Source organism: Pongo pygmaeus, chromosome 12, assembly GCF_028885625.2.
Source record: "Pongo pygmaeus isolate AG05252 chromosome 12, NHGRI_mPonPyg2-v2.0_pri, whole genome shotgun sequence".
Taxonomy (NCBI): domain Eukaryota; kingdom Metazoa; phylum Chordata; class Mammalia; order Primates; family Hominidae; genus Pongo; species Pongo pygmaeus.
In genome coordinates this window covers 46,161,013-46,184,963 of record NC_072385.2, presented here as the reverse complement: position 1 = coordinate 46,184,963, position 23,951 = coordinate 46,161,013, and the positions used below count along the sequence as shown (strand labels likewise).

Sequence of the window (23,951 nt, the reverse complement as noted above, 5' to 3'; positions counted from 1 at the left end):
AAGCGTTTACTGAAGCGCCTTAAAAAATGGGCCGCGGGGCTCATGCCTGTAATCCCAACACTTTGGGAGGCCGAGGCGGGCGGATCACGAGGTCAGGAGATCGAGACCATCCTGGCTAACACGGTGAAACCCCGTCTCTACTAAAAATACAAAAAATTAGCCGGGCGTGGTGGCGGATGCCTGTAGTCCCAGCTATTTGGGAGGCTGAGGCAGGAGAATGGCGTGAACCTGAGAGGCGCAGCTTGCGGTGAGCCGAGACCGCGCCACTGCACTCCAGCCTGGGGCGACAGAGCGAGACTCTGTCTCAAAAAAAAAAAAAAAAAAAAAAAAAAAAAAGGCCGCGGGAGGGGCACAGGGCTTCTCCCTCGCGATGCTTCCGGGATCGCGCACCGCTGCCCACGCGCTCTCCTCCGTCCTCCGTCCTCCGCCCCCAGCTCCATCCCCAGGTGCTTCCCGCTGCGAAGCTGAAAACCGTAGCTCCGGCCCCGACTGGAAGCCCCACCCCACCGCCAGGGACGCGGACTCCGGGGTGCGCACGTTCGTAGCCCGGGCAGCCCAACTGCGCACCGGGACTCGCGTCCCGCGCCCCGCACCGGTAACGCGCGCCAACCTCGCCGCCCTCCTGGGGTCGTCGCGGGCAAGATTTCTGAGCTCCGGACGCTCTCGCGGCTCCGCTCAGCCCTGATTCCCGCAGGCCCGCGTCCGTCGCCCCGCCCGTTTCTGGAACCTTTGGTTCCGGCGCTCGGACTTGAGGAACTTGGGAGGGTGGTGCGGGGGTTTCTGATGCTTTGCGTTTTCTGCGGGGTTTGAGCAGTCCTTGGAGAACCCCGAAACTGAAGTCCGTGGTGTTTTCAGGGGCTGGGAGTGGAACCTCAGGCGCCTGCGTGTCCCTTGAGGGTTTAGGCCACCCTCCTTGGCGGGATGACTGGCACCGGTAGCCTCAGAGAGCTCGGGGTCTGCCTCCACCCCCTAGGGGTGCTGTCGGCTCCTGGGGTCCGAGTCTCCGCTCTGTCCCACCCCTTCTCACAAAACCCCTCCACCTCCCTGAGGAGCGCCTGTCTACCCACCTTCTCGTTCCCAGCCTTCGGGCTACTCCTATTTTCCGTATTTATTTATCCTGGTTATTGGTCAGAGTTTTTCTGACCTTCTCTACTCTGGAATAGGGTCCAGAGGAGTCGCAAAGGAAAATTATTAGAATATAAAATCCCAGGGGACACGTAGTCCGGGTCTCCATCCCATGCTTGGAGCCCTCATAGAGCAGCCCAACAACAGCACTCGGTTTTCTTCCTCAGCTTCACCACCTCCTGTGGTTGCTATTTCCGCCTCTGGCTTACATTGAACCCAACCATGTGTATTTCTCTTTAGCTTTGCTCAGTTGGCCTGGGAATGCTGCCCCTGGAAGGCATTGGACTGAACAGGGACAGTCCTGTTGCGTGACGGGCATGGGTATATGCTAATCAGGCCAGCTCCTTCCATGACCTGCTCAGAGCCCCGTGCCAGCCCCTCTGTCCTCTGTTCCTGGACAGTTGTTCCATATCCTTCCCAGTGCCCCGGGTGTGATATTCCTTCCACCCAGGGAAGGGCATTTGAAAAATATTTTCTTTTGCTGTACCTTATTGCCTTGCTTGCTCCTGCCCTCACTCCTGCGACGGTTTCTTTGGCAGCTCAGGCGTAGCATTTAAGTCTGGTCCTATGAAGGCCTTCTTTCTGTTACTCCAGGGTCTTGGGCAGTTTGCGTTGGCTCTAACTCTTATTACAGAATTGCAGAAATTCCTCTCTTTATTGAGGGCACCGCTAGCACCTGCCCCCCGACCCTGGTTCTGTTTTGTGAAATACTGCCTGCTTTGCTTATCCACTGCAGTTAACTTTTGGAGTTACCCATATTTCATCTTTTTGACATGGACTCCCATACGGAGTGACCTTGTATCCTAGGTTGCCAGAGAGAGAGTTCTGGCTTATACCATTGTCCCAGCATAATCATTTTCAAAAGATTCATGGTTTGTATGATCAAGCTTGTCTCTGTCTCTAAGTTAGATACACTTACATTTGTAGTTAAGAGAGTGGCACGTGGCAGCCCACGTGAGACTTGCACTTGGGCCCACAGATGTCAGAGCCACAGACTAGGAAATGAGAATTCCTCCAGGTCAGTGCTCATATGCCTCATGTAGGTAGAGAGCTTTGGGTGGCTTTGCCCTTAGAGGGCAGGGGATCCCCTCCCACCCTGGCACAGAAAGTCCAAGCTGATACTGAGAGCTACGTCTAGTCAAATTCATCCCCATAGTTACTGTGGGGCTTCGAAGCCAGGGCCCCTAAATTCACTGTCATGATCCAGAGGAAGGTGTTTAGAGTTCAAGCCCAGCTCCTTGACATGGCATCTGGCTCCTGGGAAAGTAACTGATGTGGAAGTGTGACCAGAGTTAGGCCTAAGGGGTCCTGGGCTTCCCCAGGAACCGGAGAACTCAGTCTATGCAGGGCCAGTTAGTTTTAAAGACTGCATATCAGCATTTGTAACTGTCCTAGGATTAGGCTAAGAGGTAGAACACTGGTTATCCACTAGGATGACCAACCATCTTAGTTTGCCTGGGATTGAGGGGTTTCCTAGGACATGGGACTTGCAGTTTTAAGACCAGAAAACTCCTGGGCGAACTGGGATGAGTTGGTCACCCTCTTCTCAACCCTGGCTGCACGTTAGACTCTCTTGAGGAGCCTCTCATTTAGAGTCTAATTTAATTGATTCAGGTAGTTGTATTTTTTTAACGCTCTGAGGTTGATTCCAACAAGCTACCACAGTTGAGAACTACTAGCCTGTAGACAGTGTTTCCAATAACCATTGAAGATGTTTGGTTTTTGAGCAGAAGTGGACCCAGACATCCCTGAAAGGGGTATATGACTCTGTGTGTTTGTCCTTCACCTTAGCAAGAGGGATATCAAGCTGGCAGTTGCCTACTATTGCTATTATCTGTCCCCACCCCCAGGCCTTCTTTCTCACTGGTGAGGACCAAGCTTTCTCTTTTCCCGGCATGCTCCGATACCCTCTCCCTGAAGACAGGAGGTCAGTGGAATTGCCTCATTTTGATTGGTGGAATCATGATTTACACAGTTGCAGATGAAGCTGGCATGAGACTTGAGACAGGACTGCCATCTCTAGGTCTGGGACATGTGCCCCAGAGACTGGTGGTCTAGAGGCTGTGAGACTGTGTGTGCTTTGGCTTTGCCCTGTGGGGTGTGGGAGCTTGGAGACCAGGTGCCTCTGGGACTGTCCTCTCTGCAGGCCTCCGGGATCATGTGGTACGTCAGCACCAGGGGCATAGCCCCACGGGTCAACTTTGAGGGGGCCCTCTTCTCTGGCTATGCACCCGACGGGGGCCTCTTTATGCCCGAAGAGCTCCCACAGTTGGACAGAAAGACCCTGTGCCAGTGGAGCACACTCTCCTATCCTGGCCTGGTGAAGGAGCTGTGTGCCCTCTTCATTGGCTCTGAGCTCATTCCAAAAGATGAATTAAATGGTGAGTGCTCCCACCTCTACTTTCACTCTTCCAGCCCCTGCCAGCTCAGTCTACAGAATTGCAAATCCATCATCAAACCACTAGGAAGTCTCTAGTCACATTTCTTCTCAAACTTTGTTTTATTTCTTTTCCTGACTCTAGAATCCCAGAATTGAAAATATTCTGAAAGATTTCATCCTATCTCCAGGGAGATGAATGTTGAAATTTTCTTCAGAGAATTCTTTCTTTCTCTCTCTTTCTCTCTTTTTCTTTTCTTTTAAAAAAAAAAAAAAAACCTCTTAAACACTAGGGATTTTAGAATCATCTTCAGTGACTTGAATGTTGGGGTGTTTCCTTCCTTCACATAAAGCACCCAGACCCCCAAATTGCTATTTTATTTTTTGAATGTTAATTCCAGAAGGGACTTCAAGACTGTCCTGGACCAGCTTGTTTTAAGCTATAATGTGCCTATGGATTTCCTGGGGGATCTTGTTAAAAACCAAATTCTGATTCACTAGGTCTAGGGTAGGAGTGAGAATTCTGCAATTCTGTCAGATGTCCAGATAATACCAGACTACTGGTCCATGAGCCACACTTTAAACAGCAAGAACAAAATCCATAATGTAATGGTGGTGGTTTGGGGTTGGGGAAGAGAAAGGACCACTTAAAATGCAGTCTGATGACCAGCAGTGATGGCATTGCTTGGGCACTTGTTGGAAATCCGAGACTGCCTCAGACTGATTGAACCAGCCTGCATTTTAATAAGATCCCAGGTGCTTGGTTTGCCAGTGACAGTTTGAGAAGCTCTGCTCTAGGACTGCTCCAGTCCTGCCTTAGGGAGGGCTGTATATCAACCATCCAAAGGCTCTGGCGTCACAGGTGTGAGATTTAGTAATGTAACAAACAAACAAAAAGCTTCCTATCTTTAGGAAGGAACATTAGATGGGATGTGACATTGATGTGTTATGTAGCTATTTAATTGACCCCTGATTGGAATACATGCTCACGAGACAGTCAAACAATGAAGAAGTATAAAAAATGAAAAATAAAGTCTTCTAGTACCAATTCTGGTCTCTGAGGAAATCACTATAAGGAATCTGTGAACAGTTTGGTGCATGTTTTCCCAGACTTTTTTCTAGTTTTATACAATTGTATTCAAAAATGGTATCATTTAAGATGAAGATTTTTGGCCTTTTAGTAGCAGGAGTTGGAAACTTTATATTCAGAGACTGAGAGGGAACTTGAGAAAGAGACCAGGCCCCTCATTGGCTATCCACCCCACTACCCTCACAGATCTGATCGACCGAGCCTTCAGCAGATTCCGTCACAGAGAGGTGGTCCATCTGTCCAGGTTGAGGAATGGGCTGAACGTGTTGGAGCTGTGGCATGGCGTCACATATGCATTTAAGGACCTGTCCCTGTCCTGCACAGCACAGTTCCTGCAGTACTTCCTGGAGAAGAGGGAGAAGCACGTCACTGTGGTTGTAGGTGTGTTTGGGGGGCATGAACGCGGAATACCTGAGTGCTGTGACTGTAGGGTGTCCACCTATAGGATGCTGTTCATAGAGCCACTCAGGAACTGTGGTACTGGTTCTTCCAGAGCAAGGTTCCTAACATTTTCTGGTGCCATAGACCCCTTTGCCAGGCTGATGGAGGCTATGGAACTTTCTCAGAGTAATGTTTGAAGTGCACAAAATGCTTAAGATGATGTGGTTCACAAGTTAACTTATGTCCTGAATTTTATCCGTGGATCCATGGACCCTAGGTGGAGTGCTAGGTTCATATCCTCCAAGTATTTGAAGTAGATGTTGCTATATTTGACAACAGTGCTTTGGGGACCATTTCTTTCCTCGTTCATTCCCTTTGTTCTAAAGGGGAAGAGTTCTCCTTTCTTCCCATCCAGGAACATCTGGGGACACAGGAAGTGCTGCCATTGAGAGTGTTCAAGGGGCAAAGAACATGGACATTATTGTTCTGCTGCCCAAAGGTCACTGCACAAAGATTCAGGAGCTCCAGATGACAACGGTGCTGAAGGAGAACGTACATGTGTTTGGAGGTGTGTGCTGAAGCAGAGGCTCTAGGGACAGTGCAGCCCTGCCTTAATTGGGTTTGCTTTGGGAGATGGGCTGGAATAAAACTGCACAATTGGGTAGCTGACCGTTCTCCTTTCATCAGTCATATTCGAGGTTGGTGTATATCTCAGCTCTGGGCAGGGTTCTGGCTACACAGTAAACTATTGGAGGTGACAGATGCATAAACCGATACCAACAGTACAACATACGAAGTACGGACTGAAAACCATATCCCAAAAAATGCCACCTCCATGCATGTCCGGCCTGCAAGTATCATGTATGTCAGCAGCCATGCAGAGTCATAACCTGAGCCAAGTGACTTGGGTTTTTTTCCAAGACTCTGAAGTTTAGAGGACACCAACATGTTAAATAATTATTTTAAGAGAATATGTTGCCAGGTGCGGTGACTCATGTCTGTAATCCCAGCACTTTGAGAGGTCAAGGTGGGTGGATCGCTTCAGCCCAGGAGTTTGAGACCAGCCTGGGCAGCATGGCGAAACCCTGCCACTATAAAAAATACAAAAATTAGCCGGGCGTGGTGGTGTCCACCTGTAGTCCCAGCTCCTCCAAAGGCTGAGATGGGAGGATTGCTTAAGCCCAGAAGGCTGCAGTGAGCCAAGATCATGCCATTGGATTGCAGCCTGGGCAACAGAGTGAGACCCTGTCTCAAAAAAAAAAAAAAAAAAAAAAGAAAGAGAATGTGTCATTATATGTTGACAGTTCCCGCTGTTCTTTACAGTATGGGAACAACTAAGCCATGCACTGGTTATCCGGTCTAAATATTTAAAATAGGGAACTACTTAGTGGTACCCACCACTGGTTATACTGCTACCTGAGTCACATCATGAGAATCACAGCATTTTGTGCTTGGAGAAAGGCAAAAGCCATCTTTTTTAACATCAGGCCATCTATTCCTAATGGATTTAATCATTACAGGGATTGAGAGTGGAGAAAGATGGGGTGAGCGTGGGTGGGCTGTACATTTTTATTTTTACCTCTCACCCCCCACTGGACCCCAGGTAGCTGCAAGGTGGGGACTTGGATTAAGTTTTGGCCTGGGCAGGCTGTGGCCTTGGGCAGGCTTTCCAGAAGGCCTGGCTTAGTTTGGTCACTCACCTGACAGAACAGCAAGTATGACGGCAGAGAATGTTCCTTCTACAACTGGCCTGGCTTCCTATGATAATCCTATAGAGGTTATTTTTATATAACGTCAACTTTGACAAGGAGCAAAAGCACAGTGAAAACAAACCTTATCCAAAGGAGCAGCATAAATATCCTCTGTCAGTTTGTTCAAGAGCAAGCAAACTGCCCCTCTGCTCTGTTCTTTAGCAGGTGCATACACTTGCCAGTGAAAAGTCCGTGGTTTAGCTAACGCAGGTGTTGATGTCATCTTACACATTTGCCTTGCTAATTGCTCATATTTGGCTGCATTTTCCTGCAGTTGTTGCAAGACTTTAATGCACAAGATTCAGGCTCCTGAGGGTCCTTGTTATACCCTAAGCACCAAAATTGCTAGTTACAGATCTAGGACTGTTTTTTCCTAGAATCAAAGCAGAGAATAGCGTTTTGTGCCTCTGTCCTGCCTCCTACTCCCTTCTTGTCTTTTTTGTACACAGACCTAAGGGTGTGACTGAAAGCTCCATTCCTGACTTGTGGATTGGAGAACAGTGCCCAGCTGTAAAGTAATGGCGGAAATGTGGAATCTGATGAATGCAATAAGTCATTAAATGCTGGACCTGAAGGGGGTGTTTCTGTTGTGTCCATGTTCAAGAAAATCAGAAACTAAGACAGCAGACTTCACAGAAATCAGTTTTGTTTATAAACGACACTATTCAGATCCTTTCTTTCCTTTCTAGAGCTTTCTGGTTTGGTTTTAAGGAGGATGTGTGTTAGTTGAGGATATAACAGCAAATATGTATTTTTCTATAGACTGGTAAGCTTAGGGAGTAGGGATGGACCACTTAGATTATTGTATGTGGACAGTTGGTTTATAAAGTCATTAATTTCCATGTACATTGTATACTTGGTTCTTCTTAAGCACAGAATAATCAACAAGTGCTAGGTATTTATTGTTATTTGGGATGCTTTTGGCTAGAAGTAGCAAAAAATTCAAATCAGACCAGCTTAAACAAGAGTATTTTCCAGCTTCTGTAACTGGAAGGCCAGGGGTGGAGTGGGCTCCCAGTTGCTTGATTCAGTGACTCACAATGCTCTCAGGAACCCAGGTCCTTCCCATTCTCTGCTCTGCCCTCATCAGTCCTAAGGCTCATTCCTCTTGTGGTCATATGGTGATTCCTTGAGGTAACCACGTCTCTCCCTTCCTGTTGCTCTTTTTTTTAAAGCAGCGAATCTTTTTTTAGAACCCAGCTAACACGTCCTTGTGGTTCACTGATCGGAATTTATTCACATGCTCATTGTGGAGCCAACCCTGACCCCGTGAGAGTACCAGGCACTGATTGGCTTGGTCCTGGCAAAGGAATGGAATCACCATGACTGGCCCCGGCCATTCTGGGTACACACGTGGATCTAGAGTCAGTCCCCCAGCTCCATTGCTGCTACACAGTGTTGAAGGGCAGAATGGTTAGCACCCTTAATGCCTTCTCTGGCACGTTTCCCAGTAAATTTCACCCCTCTCCCTTCCAAGTGTAGATCCAATGGAGACATACTTGGGTATCAGATAAGAAATCAATATTGGCTTGGTTGCTCATTGAGCTAGACTGGAGGATATAACTTGTATTGGTGGACAATTCACCATAAATGTATCCAGTAATTCACGCATAAATTACACTGATGTACACACCCAGCTTCAGGGAGGGGAAGTTCTGTCCATGTAAGCTTACCTGCCATGTAGGAGCAGAGAGCAGAACACCTACCCTGTGATCTAAATGAGGGCAGAGGGCGGACCACAGGGGAATGGTGACTGTTTCCACCCTGGCCCCTGATAGAGGACTGTGGAGCAAAGGCTACGTCTCTCACCGTTTTCCAATTAGGCACACAGTTCCTTCTCTGCGGAAGAGTGGGGGAAGTGGGCATGGATTACAAAGAGAAATTCTCCCAGGATCCCAGAAGGTTGACATTTGCTATCTTATTTTAGATAATGGTAGAAACATTGGAACTGGTCCTGGCTACCCTTTCTGTTCTAAGCTAGGGCAGATATTTAGGAACACAAGAATCTGAGGCATGGTTTCTGTCCTTGACGAGCTTAATATTGAGTCTAGAAAGTGAGGCCAAGCTATGTGAAAGTAAAGAAACCTAGGCTGCGCGAAGGTCCCAGGAGGATGGGCTCAGCCTGGCAGGGCCCTGTCGCAGGTGAGTGCTGACCTCCTGGGGGTTCTACATGCTCCTGACGGCTGCCCTCTTCTCTCCCCGCTGGCAGTGGAGGGAAACAGCGATGAGCTCGATGAGCCGATCAAAACTGTGTTTGCCGACGTGGCTTTTGTTAAGAAGCACAATCTGATGAGCCTGAATTCGATCAACTGGTCCCGGGTCCTGGTGCAGATGGCCCATCACTTCTTTGCTTACTTCCAGTGTATGCCATCCTTGGACACGCATCCCCTACCCCTGGTGGAGGTGGTTGTGCCAACAGGGGCTGCCGGTAACCTTGCAGGTAAGGAGTCCCCGGGGCACAAATGGGCTTTCCAGAAAAATGCCTGTGGCCCCAGTCCTTCTAGCTGCACTTTGGCTGCAACTGTGAGGAGAAAGAAGGTGGAGTCCCAGTTCTGAAGGTGATGGGAAACCCCACAGAAGAAGCTCCCAGAAGATTTCCCCCCTCATTGCCTGGAGCAGCATCCTGGGCTCCTGCTGCCAGCAGCAGAGGGTGATGGCTTAACCCCGCATGCTCCTGCAGCCTGACCTGATGTGCTCGCTGGCTCAGCAGAGTGTGGAGAGGCAAGGTCAAGGGTCAGCCGCTGTGCCTGGCTGGCAGTGCCCTCAATCAGAAATGTGGACTTTGCTCCCAACCCTGGCCAGCTACCCAATGTGAGGGCAAGCGGCTTGACTGGCACATTTGTTGCCATTCCTGGACACACCACCCTGACCCCATGTGAGGTGGAAAGAGTTCTGGACTTGGGGTTCTGGCCCCAGTTCTGTCCTTTACTAACTGAGAGGCTGTGGAGCAGTCCTTTAGACTCAACCTTTGAGCTATAAAATGAGATTGTATCACTCATCCTATCTCCCAGGACTGCCTCGATGAGCAAATAAGATTCCTGTGTGCATGCAAACTTTGTAAGGGCAAAGTGCTGTACAGCTGTGTAGCATTAAAATCATTTTCTCTAATAATCATTAATATTTATCAAGCACTTAGTATGCAACTGGCACTGTTCTAAATGCTTTTCATGTATGAACTCATTTATCCACCTGTGGAGAGGACACTTTCCATTTTATGATAAGGAAACAAAGGCACAGAGAAAGGAGTCATGCCCTGGTTACAGAGCTGGGCAGCAGCAGAGCCAGGAGCGTGACCCAGGCAGTCTGGCTGCAGAGCTGGTGAGGCTAGGGGAATTACTGTTCCTGATAGTTCTGGCAATGGCATTGGTTCTGATGGGCACCAAGGATGGTAGCTGAGAGTATGGAAGCATCTTAGTGATTAGGAAGCTTCCTGACTTCTGCCACTAACAGAAAGATGGAGAGAACAGCAGGCTAGCAGGCAAGGAGGGATGGGCTTCTTTGCCACTCATGGGGTAAAGCCCACCATGCTCCCCATTCCCATCACCCTCCAATTAGTGATGCACTGAGTTGTGCAGCCAGCGGCCCTCTGCAGCCCAGAGCCTACCACAGTGCTCGATACAAAATAAACACGTGACCAACATTTGCTGAGGATGTTCCTATTCATGTTTGCTCTGTCAGGAACCAACTCTTTGGCTTTAAGACCCTGGACCTTCCTGAGCCTCCATTTCTCCCCTGTCAGGCAAGGATATCGTGATGTTCTCATGAGGATCAGGTGAAATAAGAAAGAGAAAGTTGAGATTAGTAGTTCGAGACCAGCCTGGCCAACATGGTGAAACCCTGTCTCTACTAAAAATACAAAAATTAGCCAGGTGTGGTGGCGCACGCCTGTAATCCCAGTTACTCGGGAGGCAGAGGCAGGAGAATCGTTTGAACCTGGGAAGTGGAGGTTGCAGTGAGCTGAGACTGTGCCATTGCACTCCAGCCTGGGTAACAGAGAGAGACTCAGTCTCAAAAAAAAAAAAAAAAAAAGTGTTTTGCCAGGTTAACAGTGATGTGGTTGTCCCTAACTCCCCTTAGCTACTCACCAGAGATAAACTGCTCATGAAAGCACCATATGTAAAACCTTCCTAAATGATGTCACGTGTCTGGGCTTTACACCTCTTAGGGGGAGGAATTCCTTGCTTGTTCCATGCAAACAAGAACTGCTGTTGGGGTGGACTAAGGTTGCTGCTCTGGCCTCCCCTGGTGCCTGTGCAGGGAGAGTAGTCTGAAACTGCTGGCTCTAGGAGGCTGAGTCAAGGGAGGGCATGTGCTCAGAACTTAGGCATATTTTGAATCCTGACTGACACTTAACAGGCTTTGGAACAGGTCATTTTGACCTCTTGGAACATTCATTTCCTCTTCCAAAAATTGGTGTTTTACAGTAGTCAGCCATCTATTAAATACTTTGGCACCTGGCAGGGGGCTGACACATAAAACAGCCTCAGGGCGTGGTGATGTGCTCCTATTCATTCTCATGCTTTCTCTCTCCTCTCTCTCTCTCTCTTGCTGTGTGTGTGTGTGTGTGTGTGTGTGTGTGTGTGTGTGTCTGTAACAGGTTTATTGCTAAATGATTCACATATCATTCACACATTTTAAGTGTATGATTCAGTGGTTTTTAGTATAATATATTCACAGACTTGTGCAACTATCACCATAACCAATTTTGGAATGTTTACATCACTCTAAAAAGAAACCCTGCACCCATTAGCAGTCACTCCTCACTTTTCCTTAGACCACCTCCTTCGCCAGCCCTTGGTAACCACGAATCTATTTTGTCTGTCTATATAGATTTTCCTATTCTAGACATTTTCTATAAAAGGAATCATACAGTATGTGGTCTTTTGTGCCTGACTTCTTTCCCCTAGCGTAATGTTTTCAAGGTTCATCCATGTTGTATCATATATCAGTACTTTTTCAATTGTATGGATATACCATACAGTGGTATATTTTGTTTATCAGTTTATCAGCTGATAGACATTTGGATTGTTTTAACACAGCTATTATGAATAATGCTGCAGTGAACATTTGTGTATAAGTTTTCATGTGAACATATATTTTTACTTCTTTTGGGTACATAACTAGGAGTGGAATTTCTGGGTTATATGATAACTCTGTTTAATATTTTAAGGAACTGACAGACTTTAGTTTTCCAAAGTGGCTGCACCATTTTGTCACCACCAGCAGTGTAGAAATTTTCCAATTTCTCCACATCCTCACCAACACTTTTTATTACCTGTCTTTTTTATTCTAGCCATCCTAGAGGGTTTGAAGTAATATCTCATGGTTTTTGTTTATATTTCCTTCATGACTGATGATGTTGAATATCGTTTCATGTGCTCATTGGCCATCTGTATGTCTCCTTTGAAGGAATGCCTGTTCTTTTGCCCATTTTTAATTGAGTTATTTGTATTTTTATTGTTGAGTTGCAACAGTTCTTTATGTATTCTGGATACAAGTCCCTTAACAGATATATGAATTGCATTTTTCCCCATTCTGTGAGTTGCCTTTTCATTTTGTTAGTGTCCTTTTTAAAGCACAAAAGCTTCAAAAAGCACAAAAGTTTCCTAATTTTGATGAAGCCCAATTTACTTTTTTCTTTTTGCTTTTGTTTCTGAAAAGCCATTGTTCTCCTCCTCTCTTGTCTTAAGCTGGGTACATTGCTCAGAAGATAGGCCTGCCCGTCCGTCTGGTCGTGGCAGTGAACGGCAATGACATCATCCACAGGACTGTCCAGCAGGGAGACTTCTCTCTCTCTGAGGCTGTTAAATCAACCTTGGCATCAGCTATGGACATTCAGGTAGGCCTGAGGGAGGTGTGCAGATCTGGCCCAGGTGTTGGTTGGGTGGGGCTGGGTGGGGCTGGATGGGGCTGAGATCAGTGTGGACCTGAAACTGACTTTCTGCCCAGGTGCCCTACAACATGGAGAGGGTATTCTGGCTGCTCTCTGGCTCTGACAGCCAGGTGACAAGAGCCCTCATGGAGCAGTTTGAAAGGACCCAAAGTGTGAATCTGCCCAAGGAACTGCACAGCAAGGTCAGTCACTACCCACACACCACAGAGAAAGGAAAGGGTACAGGCACATAGCAGACTTGGGGTTTGGAAGTCTGGTCAAGGGAAGAGGACACCTGTTTCTTGAGTACCTGCTATGAGCCTGTCACTTTTATGGCCACTTTACATGGAATAATTTATTGAATGAGGAGAGGTAATAGAGAAAATGGTTTAGAGTCAAACAGGCTCAATTCCAAGTAAGCTATGAGACATTGGGCTAGTTTCCTAAACTCTTTGCTTCAGTTCCTTCATTTATAAAATGGGGATAGTAAGAATGCCTACCTCATAGAGTTCTTGTGAGATTTCAGTCAAATAATATATGTGAAGCACTTTGCATACTTCCTGGTAATATATGGCTTGATACATTAGCTTATTTTTACTTATTATTATTGTTAATTTCCAATAATACTGGCAACTGGAAGCCATTTTGCCCATCCAGTATGAACAGAGACCATTGTTTCCGTTGAGCTCTTCCTTGCTTCCTTTTCCTTCCTCTCTCTTTCCTCCCTCCCTCTCCTTCTTCCCTCTCTCCTCCCTCCTCTCTGTCTTTCTTTTTTCTTTCCCTCTCTCCTTCCCTTTCTCTCTCTTATTTTTCTTGGAAAAGGAGAAATTTTATTTCCTTGGAATGGTAGGAATCTAATTGGGAAGGATTGTTTGTATTTTAATGCAACCTGTTGATAGTACTTATTCTGTGTTTAAAAAAAAAAAAAGGATTTCTGAACCTGCCTTTAATTTTCTCTACCACATTCCCACTGAGTGGCCATCCAGACTGTGCATACCTCCAGTGACCAGACCCTCACTACCTCACACCAGCTGTCACCATTACAAAAGTCTTTACGTTGAGCTAGAATGTTCTCCTTCTGACTTACACAGTCTGATTGTACATCCAAGTGTTTCCAGTATTTAGAGAATCCTCATTTACCAAGTTAGTCTTCCCACTTCCTTTAGTGGTCCCTTGCATCACATAATTTTGCAAGGTCAATATCCACCTTAAAGTGTTGTTTTCAAAGTTGGATGCAGTTCTCTAGGCTGAGCCATACCAATGCAGACTAGAGTGGAATTCCGGCCTTCTGGAATCTGTGCTTCTTTTGATGCACCCAAAGATCAATTTATTTGGTTAATGGTTTGTTCTGACATTCACATTCCTTCTTCTCATATAAATGAGGTGCTCCATGAAGACAGACACCATACCCCCCACTCCTTCATTCTCTCTCTGGCTATACACATAGGAGACACTTCACTTGCTGGAATGGCATTCATCCATTCATGTTATATATCTACTGTGAGCGAGGAACTGTGCTAGGTGCTAGAAACACAAAGACAAGTAAAATACATTCATTATCTGCAGGGAACCCTAATTCACAGCAGGTAGCTATATGAAAATCTATGATACCAGCCAGGTGAGGTGGCTCACGCCTCTAATCCCAGAACTTTGGGAGGCTGAGGCAGGCGGATCATTTGAGGTCAGGAGTTTGAGACCAGCCTGGCCAACATGGTGAAACCCCGTCTCTACTAACAAAACCAAAAATTAGCTGGGCATGGTGGCACATGCCTGTAAATCCTAGCTACTTGGGAGGCTGAGGCAGGAGAATCGCTTGAACCTGGGAGGTGGAGGTTCCAGTGAGCCAAGATCGTGTCACAGTACTCCAGCCTGGGTGACAGAGAGAGACTCTGTCTCAAAAAAGAAAAAAAGAAAATCTGTGATACTTTATGATCCCTATTGCAGTCAAGTATATGCAGGGTGTTTGGTGTATTGTAAGCATGCAATACATTTTCAGAAGATGATCAAATAAACCAAACACACCGAGGGAGCACAGACAAGGGAGTCTTCCTCTGTCTGAAGGAAGTGGGGAGGGCTTCCTGGAGGAGGTGCTCCGTGAGCTGAATAGGAACTGACAGGAAGGAGGTGTGCCAACAACCAAGCACCAGACGTGTGGCTGCCCCGAGCCTTCTGGCTATGGCAAGTTGTTGAACAAATCTATATTTGCTGATTAGGAGCCAAATCCCAACTAAATGGATTGACATAAAACTCAAACGTATCCTTCCTCCAAGTTGAGCTCAAAATTAGGAGGCCGGATTTTTACTGTGAGCCACATCTGAGCCATTCGGTCTGAATGTCCCACTGGATCCCTGGGGTTTGTGTGGATCTGTGGTGGAAAGTGGGGTTTTGTCATCTTTCCCTACTTCCCCCACCACACCTCATCTTTCTGACCTGGGACCCTTCAGCTTTCAGAGGCAGTGACATCCGTGTCAGTTTCGGATGAAGCCATCACCCAGACCATGGGCCGCTGCTGGGATGAGAACCAGTACTTGCTGTGCCCCCACTCAGCGGTGGCTGTGAACTACCATTACCAGCAGATGGACAGGCAGCAGCCCAGGTACAGGCCGCGGGGACCTGGGCCACTGAGGGACCATTTGAATTTCAGGGGCCCTCTTCTTCTCCAAGCGGTGGGAGAGACAGGACTACGAAAAAATGGCTGTAATGGAGTGTGATGGGTGCTGTGTGGAACTGTGCCTTGGAAACTGTGGGCCCAGAAGAGGGAGCATGACAGGTATCCCAGGGACAGCAGCCATGGGCAGAGGTGGTGGCTGAGCTGGCCTCCAACCAGGAGGAGCAGTTTGCCAGGTAGCGTCATTGTAGCAATAAGTTCAAGGTGCCAATTGTCTGTCTGTGTCTCTGTCCTCCATACCCCCCCATCCCTAAACTTCCCGTTTCTTCTTCCTCCTCCACCTTCTCCTTTCCCATCTCTCTATTCTCTTACTGTCCTGCTGCCACCTGCCCCCATCCCCAGCAGCACTCCCCGGTGCTGCCTTGCCCCTGCCTCTGCAGCCAAGTTCCCGGAAGCTGTCCTGGCTGCTGGCCTGACCCCTGAGACTCCTGCAGAGATCGTAGCCCTGGAGCACAAGGAAACACGCTGCACCCCGATGCGGAGAGGTGACAACTGGATGCTGATGCTTCGGGACACCATTGAGGACCTTAGCCAACGGTGGAGGAGTCATGCCCTCAACACCTCCCGGTAGCCTGGCTGGAGGTGGCTTTCTTTAGTCTTCAGATCCCAGGAAGATGCACCTTCTGAGCTGCCTTGTGCACCCTCCCCATTAAGCGTAGGTTAGGAGGTTTCCGGGAGGCTGCTCAGCTGGATCTGGAGCCAGCTGGCTTTGCTCCGCTCCCTGGCTACTCTGTGCCTGGTCACCAGGGAGGCTGAGTGAGGGGCTGTGAACAGTTGCCAGAAGCACCCCCACCCTCCCTGGCCCGTGCAGCAGTGTCTGAGCTGTAGTGAAAGTTTCAGGGCCTGCAAAAGAAGAGGCTTGGGCACAGGATTGACCATGGCTCCAGGGGTTTAGGACCCCAGACCTGTGAAGGTGGGAGCAGCTCACCACCTTCACGCAGGCTTTATATGTTCTGTGAGCCTTAGTTGATTTGGCCCCCAAACCAAATCCAAAGGTTCTGGCCCGCCTTGTCAGAGACTTCCACCCTGCTCACATCTTGGGAATCCCTGGAATAAAATGCTTGTTCAGTGTGATGGAGACGGCACGTCCTCTGGGCAGGTCCCTTCCTAGAAGAGCTGCAGGACTGTGGGCAGCCCTGGGGGCTGCTGAGTGGTGGGCTAAGGTGTGTGCGGCATCCCCCTGCTGCCCTGCATTGGCCCAGGCTTGAGGGGCAGCAGAGCAGGCATGGGCCAGTGGCCCCGGTGGTGCTGGCATTCATAGAGGTTGAGGTGGGGCTCACCAGATGGAGTCCCTGTGGGAAAGCATTGGCATCAATGTGCCAACTGCGTCAAGTCGCCCTGTTGCTCACACATCACTTGGGATTGAGCCCATTTGACTCAGGTTCCAATCCATTTCATCAGGTTCCAGTCCTGTGTGGGTTGAGGAGAGTTTTAGATAAATACATGAACGGCAACAGAAGCCCCATGCCTTGGACGCTGGGGGCCCCTAGGAGGGCAGGGGAGGCAGGCGTTGGATGGAGGGATTTTTTGCCACTAGAGGATGTTGTTGCCACCACCCTGGGGGCTGCTGTGAAATGATCTAATGGGTATTTGTCCTCCAGAGCCCCCTTCCCCTGCCTGCCTGAGATCTGAAGGCGCTGCTCACCCAGGTGTGATCCCTGTCTGGCATTCCCCATCAGAACATCCCAGCCCCGCATCTCCGTGGGACTAAAGGGAAAGGCTCTGGCACCCTCTGCTGGAACACTGGACATTGAGGCACTGCAGTCAGTACCCAGAGGGGAGGACAGGGATGCTGGACCCCAGGAGGACAGAAGGAGTGTTCTTAAAGGAGTGACAATGACTCCTTACCAGCCACGACACTTGACAGTTTCTGAGACACTTTAACATCCACAGCAGCAGACACTGATGCAGCCCCTGGGGCCACTTACCCATTAGATATGATAGGCCCAATGCTTAGGGGCCACCATTCATTAGAGGCCCATGAAAATGTCTTCATTTCTTTTAAAAACTAAAAGAAAACAGTATAATACAGCTGGGATTTTATTCATCTTTCTTCTAACACTGTTGTACAATAGAATTTTAAGTATTTTTTTTATAGAGGAAGACACCCATGAAAGCAAAAATGCCTAATACCCATAAAAGTTACTATGCAGCCCTGATAGCATCTACTGTGTGCCAGGTTACATTTTACAAAAATTAGCTCATTTAATCCTGACAGCAACGTGTGAAGCAACTGCTACTGTTTCCCCTGCAATGTTGCGGGTGAGAATACTGAGACTCTGAGAGATGAGATAACTTACCAGCGTGGCGACACAGAACAGAGAGGCTGGAACTTGAACCCAGACCTTGTGGCCTCCAGTTTGGTGTGTAGTTCTCCTCACACTTCCTCCTGTGTCAGCAGGCACGTTTTTATGGGGCTCGCTCTGCTGCCTGCCTCCCTCCATCCTTCCCCAGGCCCTGGCCCTGCTCCTGGGTTCTCCCGCCATCTTCCTTTCTTGGATGGATCTGGGAGCATGGCTGTGCTTCTCCAGGAGTCCTCCAGGGGCTGCTGCAGCCCTGCTTTCCGGACCTCTTTAACTGGCACTGGGCACTGCTGTGGGCAGGCCTGTGTAGGTGGCTCCTTCTCTTTTGCTGCCATATTCTGAGGACCTCAGGGCAGGGCCAAGGTCACAGGGAGACCCCATCCCCTGAATGGTTCTTGGACCTATCCAGCTCTGAGAGGCCACCATGCCTGTGAGGGAGGCCAGAATAAGGCCACACCAGGCACAGTGCACATCGACAGGAAACCTGAACTGAGGCCACACTGGCCACGGGGAGTCGGGGAAATGAGAAGAAGGATGAGAACAAGATGAAGTCTGGAGAAGTGCCCACCCCTGTAACACACACACACACACACACACACACGTGAGCTGAATTGTGTCACTTCCATTATATGTTGAATCCACAGTATCTCTGAATGTAACTGTATTTGGAGATAGGGTCTTTAAAAAGGTAATTAAAATGAAGTCTTTATGCTGGGCCCTAAACCAGTGGGACTGGTGTCCCTTATTTTACAAGAGGAAATTAGGATATAGACATGTGGCACAGAGGGAAGACTGCATGAAGTCAGAGGAAGAAGGTGGCCATCTGCAAGCCAGGGAGAAAGACCCCAGAGTTAAAGCAACCCTGAGGGCACCTCGATCTGAGACTTCCATCCTCTAGAACTGGGAGGAAATGAATTTCTGTTGTTTAAGTCTCACCATGTCCTGAGCAGACTCATACACACACACACACACACGCCCACCACTTAATGGAAAAAGCAAGGATCTTAGTACCAGATGAAGTGAGAATCAGGGTGGAGTCTTTTCTGAGTCACCCACTTACTGGTAGTGATCACAACTAAGCCATTTAATCTCTGTGAGCCGTGGTTTCCTCATCTGCATCTAACAATACAGATGATCCCTGACTTAAGACTTTGCAACTTTAGGGTGGTGATGGTGCGAAAGCAATATGCATCCAGTAGACTGAGTTCATATGCATTCAGTAGACTTCAGATTTTGATTTTTCCCCAGGCTAACGATATGCAGTATGATAGTCTCTTGTAACGCAGGGCAGCAGCATTGAGCCCAGCTCCCAGTCAGCCTTGTGATCACGAGGATAAATAGCCCATATTCCACAGTGTGCTTTGTTGACAGATGACTTTGCCCAACTGTAGGCTAATGTCAGTGTTCTGAGCACATTTAGGAAGGCTAGGCCAAATGATGATGTTTCTGTAGGTTGAGGGTATTAAACGCATTTTCAACTTAGGATATTTTCAACTTACGAAGGGTTTATTAGAATGTAACTGTTGTAAGTTGAGGAACATCTGTACTTACCTTGCTGGTTTGTTTTGAGGATTACATGAGATGAGATAATGTATTTCCAAGTGCTGGGTAAACTCTCAAATGCCATACAAATGGTTCTTACTATTAACACAATTATAGTCTGCACTGAACAATTTAGTACTTTTAAGCTATCTTGTATTTTTTACTAATTGCTTTGTGAATTAGTCTTATCTTGCCTGTGATATTGCCTCTTCCTTAAGGATAAAGTTCTGTGGCCCCCCAACAGTGCTGATGCAGGTTTGGGCACAGGGTTAGAGGTTGACCTGGCCCAGCCAATATGCCCTGCAATAGGATCTGTTAGGGTCATTTGGGGCCATGTGCCACAGATTAGTCAGTAGTGGTTCTGCTAGCCAGTTAACAAACTATGTTAATTTGCAGTGATGATAAGGATAGTACAGTTCCTCTCTTGAGCACCAATGATGTGCTGAGACCTTTAGAAAACACTTTCCAAACATTGATTCCCTTAATCCTCATGAGGAGTCTAGGAAGAAGTAGAGATGAGGGAATGCAGCTCAGAGAGGTTAGGTAACTTGTCCAAGGCCACACAGCCAGTGTGTGGTGGAGGAGGGATGTGTAGGCTGGGTATAGGATCTGTAAGCCTAACCACTTGGGTAGATTACCATACCAGGAGGAGTGCTTTGGGCCCAGGGCCTCCAGGTTCCCATCAAATCAGTGTGTGGTGGTCTGAAGGCTAGATGGGGAGGTAGAGGGTAGAGGAGAGGGCCCATCATTAGGAGAAGGGCCAGATGCTCTGGGGAGGGGGCATGGAGCCAGGAGCTTTGGGAAGAACTTCCCTCTGACTTAGGGCTGCATGTGGAGCTGAGCTCCTCACTGTGAGGATGGTCGGGAGCAGGCGTCTGCTCAGGGGAGGGTGTTGTTGTAGGAAGAAAGTGAGAGTGGTTCTGGGGATTTCCAGCTGCTGGCAGGGAGGCCCAGCTGGGTGGGCCCTGCTGGAAGACTAGGGGAGATAGACGAGGCCTGGGAGCGTTTGCTGAGTTTTCTCACCTGTGTCCCCAGAAAAACAGGGTGAGCAACACAACGAGGGCAGAGCCATCAGCCTCCTGGAAAGAGGACAGGGTCAGCTTCTGTGTTGGGAGCTTACTGTCTTTGCCCAAAAGAGTCTTCCTTCTCAGATCTGCCCTTTCAGATCCCACCCATCAGTCCTCCACAGCTGGGGAGCCTCCCAGGGGCCGAGAGCTGGGCAGATGCTGAGGCCTACCATGTGCTGGGCAGTGTTGGATACCAAGGGAGAGGTAAAAATTAAGAAAAGATGTGGCTGGGGTTGATGGAATTCCATGGCCATGCCCAGGAACTGCCCCATGGCTTGAGCAATGTGCTCTCCCGTGCAGGCATCCAGGCGCCTCTTACCCTTCCACCCCTGCACTGACCTTGGTGTTGCAGAGGTTAGTTTCGGGGTCTGCTTCCCCACTACCCATTCTTCAAAGGCCACTGCCGTAAACCCAGGCCCTAGCCCCACATCTACCCTTCACTGCAAATGCTCAACTGGAGAAGAACCAGTAGGAGGAGTTGTAGGCCCAGAAAGATGCCTGGGTTGGGGGCTGGGGGTGTGTGGAGAACGGTCTGGGTCTTGAAGGGCTGTGAGTGCCCATGGAGCCTTCTAGAGTCAGGACTATTTTCTTCTCCTCAGTGGTGTGGTCATTGCAAAGATTCATCATAAACCGACACCCTAGAGAAGGCACAGGGCCTCCTATTGCAGGCAGAAGTGTCTTTGTGGCTGGGGAGGGGACTTCCTTCCCCTTGGATGGATGCTCCGGAGCTAAGTAAACCAAGGCCAAGAAGCCCTGTAATAGACGCAGTTGAGAATGGAGGCAGGGCTTGGACTGTTCAGGCCAGGGTGAAACTGTGGGAACCTCCCCTTAGTTTGGCCACCAGGGAGGCCATGGAGGTCACCCTCTTGCCCTTTCCCTTCATCTCATCCCTGGCTTGGATCATTGTTTTCCTCCCACCATCCCTTATCCAAGGTTCCCTCCAAACAGAGACAGTGCTTGCTTGTAAAATTGGCTCAATTCAGGCCATGAGGGCTTAGGTGGGTCGAGGCAAGCTCTGTGCAACGGTCCTGCAACTAAAGGTCACTACGACCTGCCACCTGCCCAAAGAGCCAAACACACCCTCCAAATTTTCCAAGCCCAAGATAAACCCAGCAATGATTTGTGTGGCCAGAAGAGGGAAGCAGAGTACACCCAAGGTCCTCCCTCCAAAGAAGGCTGACCACCCTTCCTGCCCCCACCTCACCCCCAGCCCCACTCCCACACCCCACAGGCAGGCAAGTCTGAGCTTGTTCTCTGGGAATTAGAGGCCCTGAAGGTTGGGGGGTGGGGTGGCGAGGAAATGGGGCCCCAAATAGATATATATTTTAAATTGATTGCTTTTCAAATTTCATATTGGGACTTCCATCCTTTAAAAGAAAAAAAAATCACAGATACCTCCAATGTTGTCTGAAACAGTTTTCATTTTTGTAATAAAGCTACTTAAGCATGTACAAACATAAAATTACTCATGAACTCTTTGTACTGATGATAGCTCCCATACAAGAATAAGCAGAAATGAACATTCAAATTAAATATGGACAAATCTGCAAACAAAATTTTAAAAATTCAAAACAATCTCATTCATCTGTGCTGTATCACGTGCTGCCCTCAGAACTCCAATGCAGAGGGACTCCGGCACTTCATACCTAGGACGTGATTTTTGTTGTTGTTTATTCTGTGTATTTATCTCCTGTTTTGGTGGAATAACTTTGCTCTTCCATCCTTTTCCTATTCTAACCACAGGTAAATATCCCAAGCACAGCATCCCAAGCACGTCCCGTGTCACATGGTCTTCACTTGTTGCCAGCTTGTCGTATATGTGTCCCTTCCGTCTGCTTCTCCTTACTGGCTTGTGACAGTTGAGATAGTATTTTTAAGGTAGCCAGACTGACGATCCAGAAAATGTCTTTTTTCAGGGGAAAAAAAAAAAAAAATCAAGATGAAATCACCCCCCCCCCCACTGCCCCGCCACACACACACACACACACACACACACACACATCATTGATAGAGAATTCTGAAACAGCAAGAATGCATGCCTGGAGCACCATTTGAGAAACATCATCCCCCCAAGCCCTTGCTTCTTACAGATGAGCAAACTGAGGCTCAGAGAGGAGAGTTGCTTGAGCCAAGGTCACACAGCTAATCAGGGCGGGGCAGCTGGAGAACTCAAGGGCCTCTCTGTACGGCAGTACCTCCTTTCAGCACCCTCAGGCAGCCCAAGACAGGCTGGGCCCTGGGAAAGGAGCCCTGGGGTTGCTTGTAGAGATCAGTTCTCCCAGTATGGGGTCGAGTTTTCTGCAGGTTTCAAGCAGCCATCTTCCAAAGCTCAGAAAATGAAACTGCATAGACACAGCCACTGCTGCAGATGCGAAGACTTTGTCTCAGATCTCCCTGGAAACCCTAAATCTCTTCTGGACTCCAGGTCTGGCAAGAAGGCCCAAACAAGGGCTGTGTGTGTTCTCATTTAGTGATTTTTTTTTTTTTTTTTTGAGATGGTATCTTGCTCTGTTGCCCAGGCTGGAGTGTAGTGGTGTAATCTCTGCTCACTGCAACCTCCACTTCCCGAGTTCAAGCGATTCTCCAGTCTCAGCTTCCCAAGTAGCTGGGATTACAGGTGCCCACCACCATGCCTGGCTAATTTTTGTGCTTTTAGTAGAGATGGGGTTTCACCATGTTGGCTAGGCTGGTCTCGAACTCCTGACCTGAAGTGATCCACCTGCCTCGTTCTCCCAAAGTGCTGGGATTACAGGCATGAGCCGCTGCGCCCAGCCTCATTAACGGATTTTTAAAAAGCCTATTAGTAAGGTCTTTCAGGTATTGAGGCCATACTGGATACTATTATTAGGGCCTTGGGAAAAAAGATCCATTTTTGTTCCAACTCCAGGGGCAGGTTTTTAACATGAAGTCTATTAACCGCCAAGGGTCCATGGATAGAATTCAGGGGGTCTGAAAACTTGAGGGGGGAAAAAGCCTGCATTTTATTTTCCTTAGCCTCTAACGAAAGGTTAACACTTCCTTCAAATATATATGTCGACAGCAAACCAGTTAATCCTAGCAACACCTGTGTCTTTGTCAACAATAGAAGTCACAGACCTTTTCACATGACATTACAGCAGTTGTGGGAATGTTGAAATATCATTAACCCTCATCATCACTACTTTGATATATTATTAGACCTGACACCATATTGTGTTATTTAAGTATCAAGAAAGAGCATATGTTTCTGTGTTCAAATATTTTAAAATATTTTCATAACTGTCTTTCAATATAATTGGTTTCCTTTCTTCTGCCATGTATTTTATTTTATGCATTTGAAAATATTCCAGACTGCCAAAGGAGTTCATGATGCAACAGAAACACATTTTACCTTGGGGAAACACATCTGTAAAGAGTTACCTTTTTTTTTTCTTTGAGACAGGGTCTCACCCTGTCACAAGGGCTAGAGTGCAGTGGTACAATCTCATCTGACTGCAGCCTTAACCTCCCGAGCTCAAATGATCCTCCCACCTCAGCCTCGTTAGTAGCTAGGACTACAGGCGTGTGCCACCATGCCCGGCTAATGTTCATTATTTTTTGTAGAGATGGAGTTTTGTCATGTTGCCCAGGCTGGTCTCAAACTCCCAAGCTCAAGCCATCCACCCACTTTGGCCTCCCAAAGTGCTGGGATTATAAGGCATGAGCCACGGTGCCTGGCCAAGAGTTACCATTTCCTGTGCATCAACTATAAATTGAGCACACCTGGGTTCTTTAGGTTTATTATCTCTAAATCTTG

The 23,951-nt window shown here is 48.1% G+C and overlaps 1 protein-coding gene across 9 annotated transcripts; it reads left to right on the top strand.

Moving 5' to 3' along the window:
- The first annotated feature begins 390 nt into the window (after positions 1-390).
- Positions 391-16,338, top strand: THNSL2 (threonine synthase like 2). 9 transcript variants are annotated; one of them, XM_054476056.2, is made up of 10 exons: positions 412-595; positions 2,976-3,052; positions 3,272-3,506; positions 4,779-4,973; positions 5,389-5,541; positions 8,934-9,164; positions 12,415-12,563; positions 12,674-12,799; positions 15,041-15,192; positions 15,607-16,338. In XM_054476056.2, the coding sequence occupies exons 3-10, from the start codon at positions 3,284-3,286 to the stop codon at positions 15,833-15,835; spliced, it is 1,458 nt and encodes a 485-aa protein (XP_054332031.1). In that variant the 5' UTR covers positions 412-595; positions 2,976-3,052; positions 3,272-3,283; the 3' UTR covers positions 15,836-16,338. The 9 variants fall into 9 exon arrangements, with proteins under 9 accessions (XP_054332033.1, XP_054332032.1, XP_054332038.1 ...); XM_054476058.2 differs by lacking the exon at positions 2,976-3,052 and having other exon boundaries at positions 391-595; positions 15,610-16,338; XM_054476057.2 differs by lacking the exon at positions 2,976-3,052 and having other exon boundaries at positions 408-595.
- Positions 16,339-23,951: the final 7,613 nt, after the last annotated feature.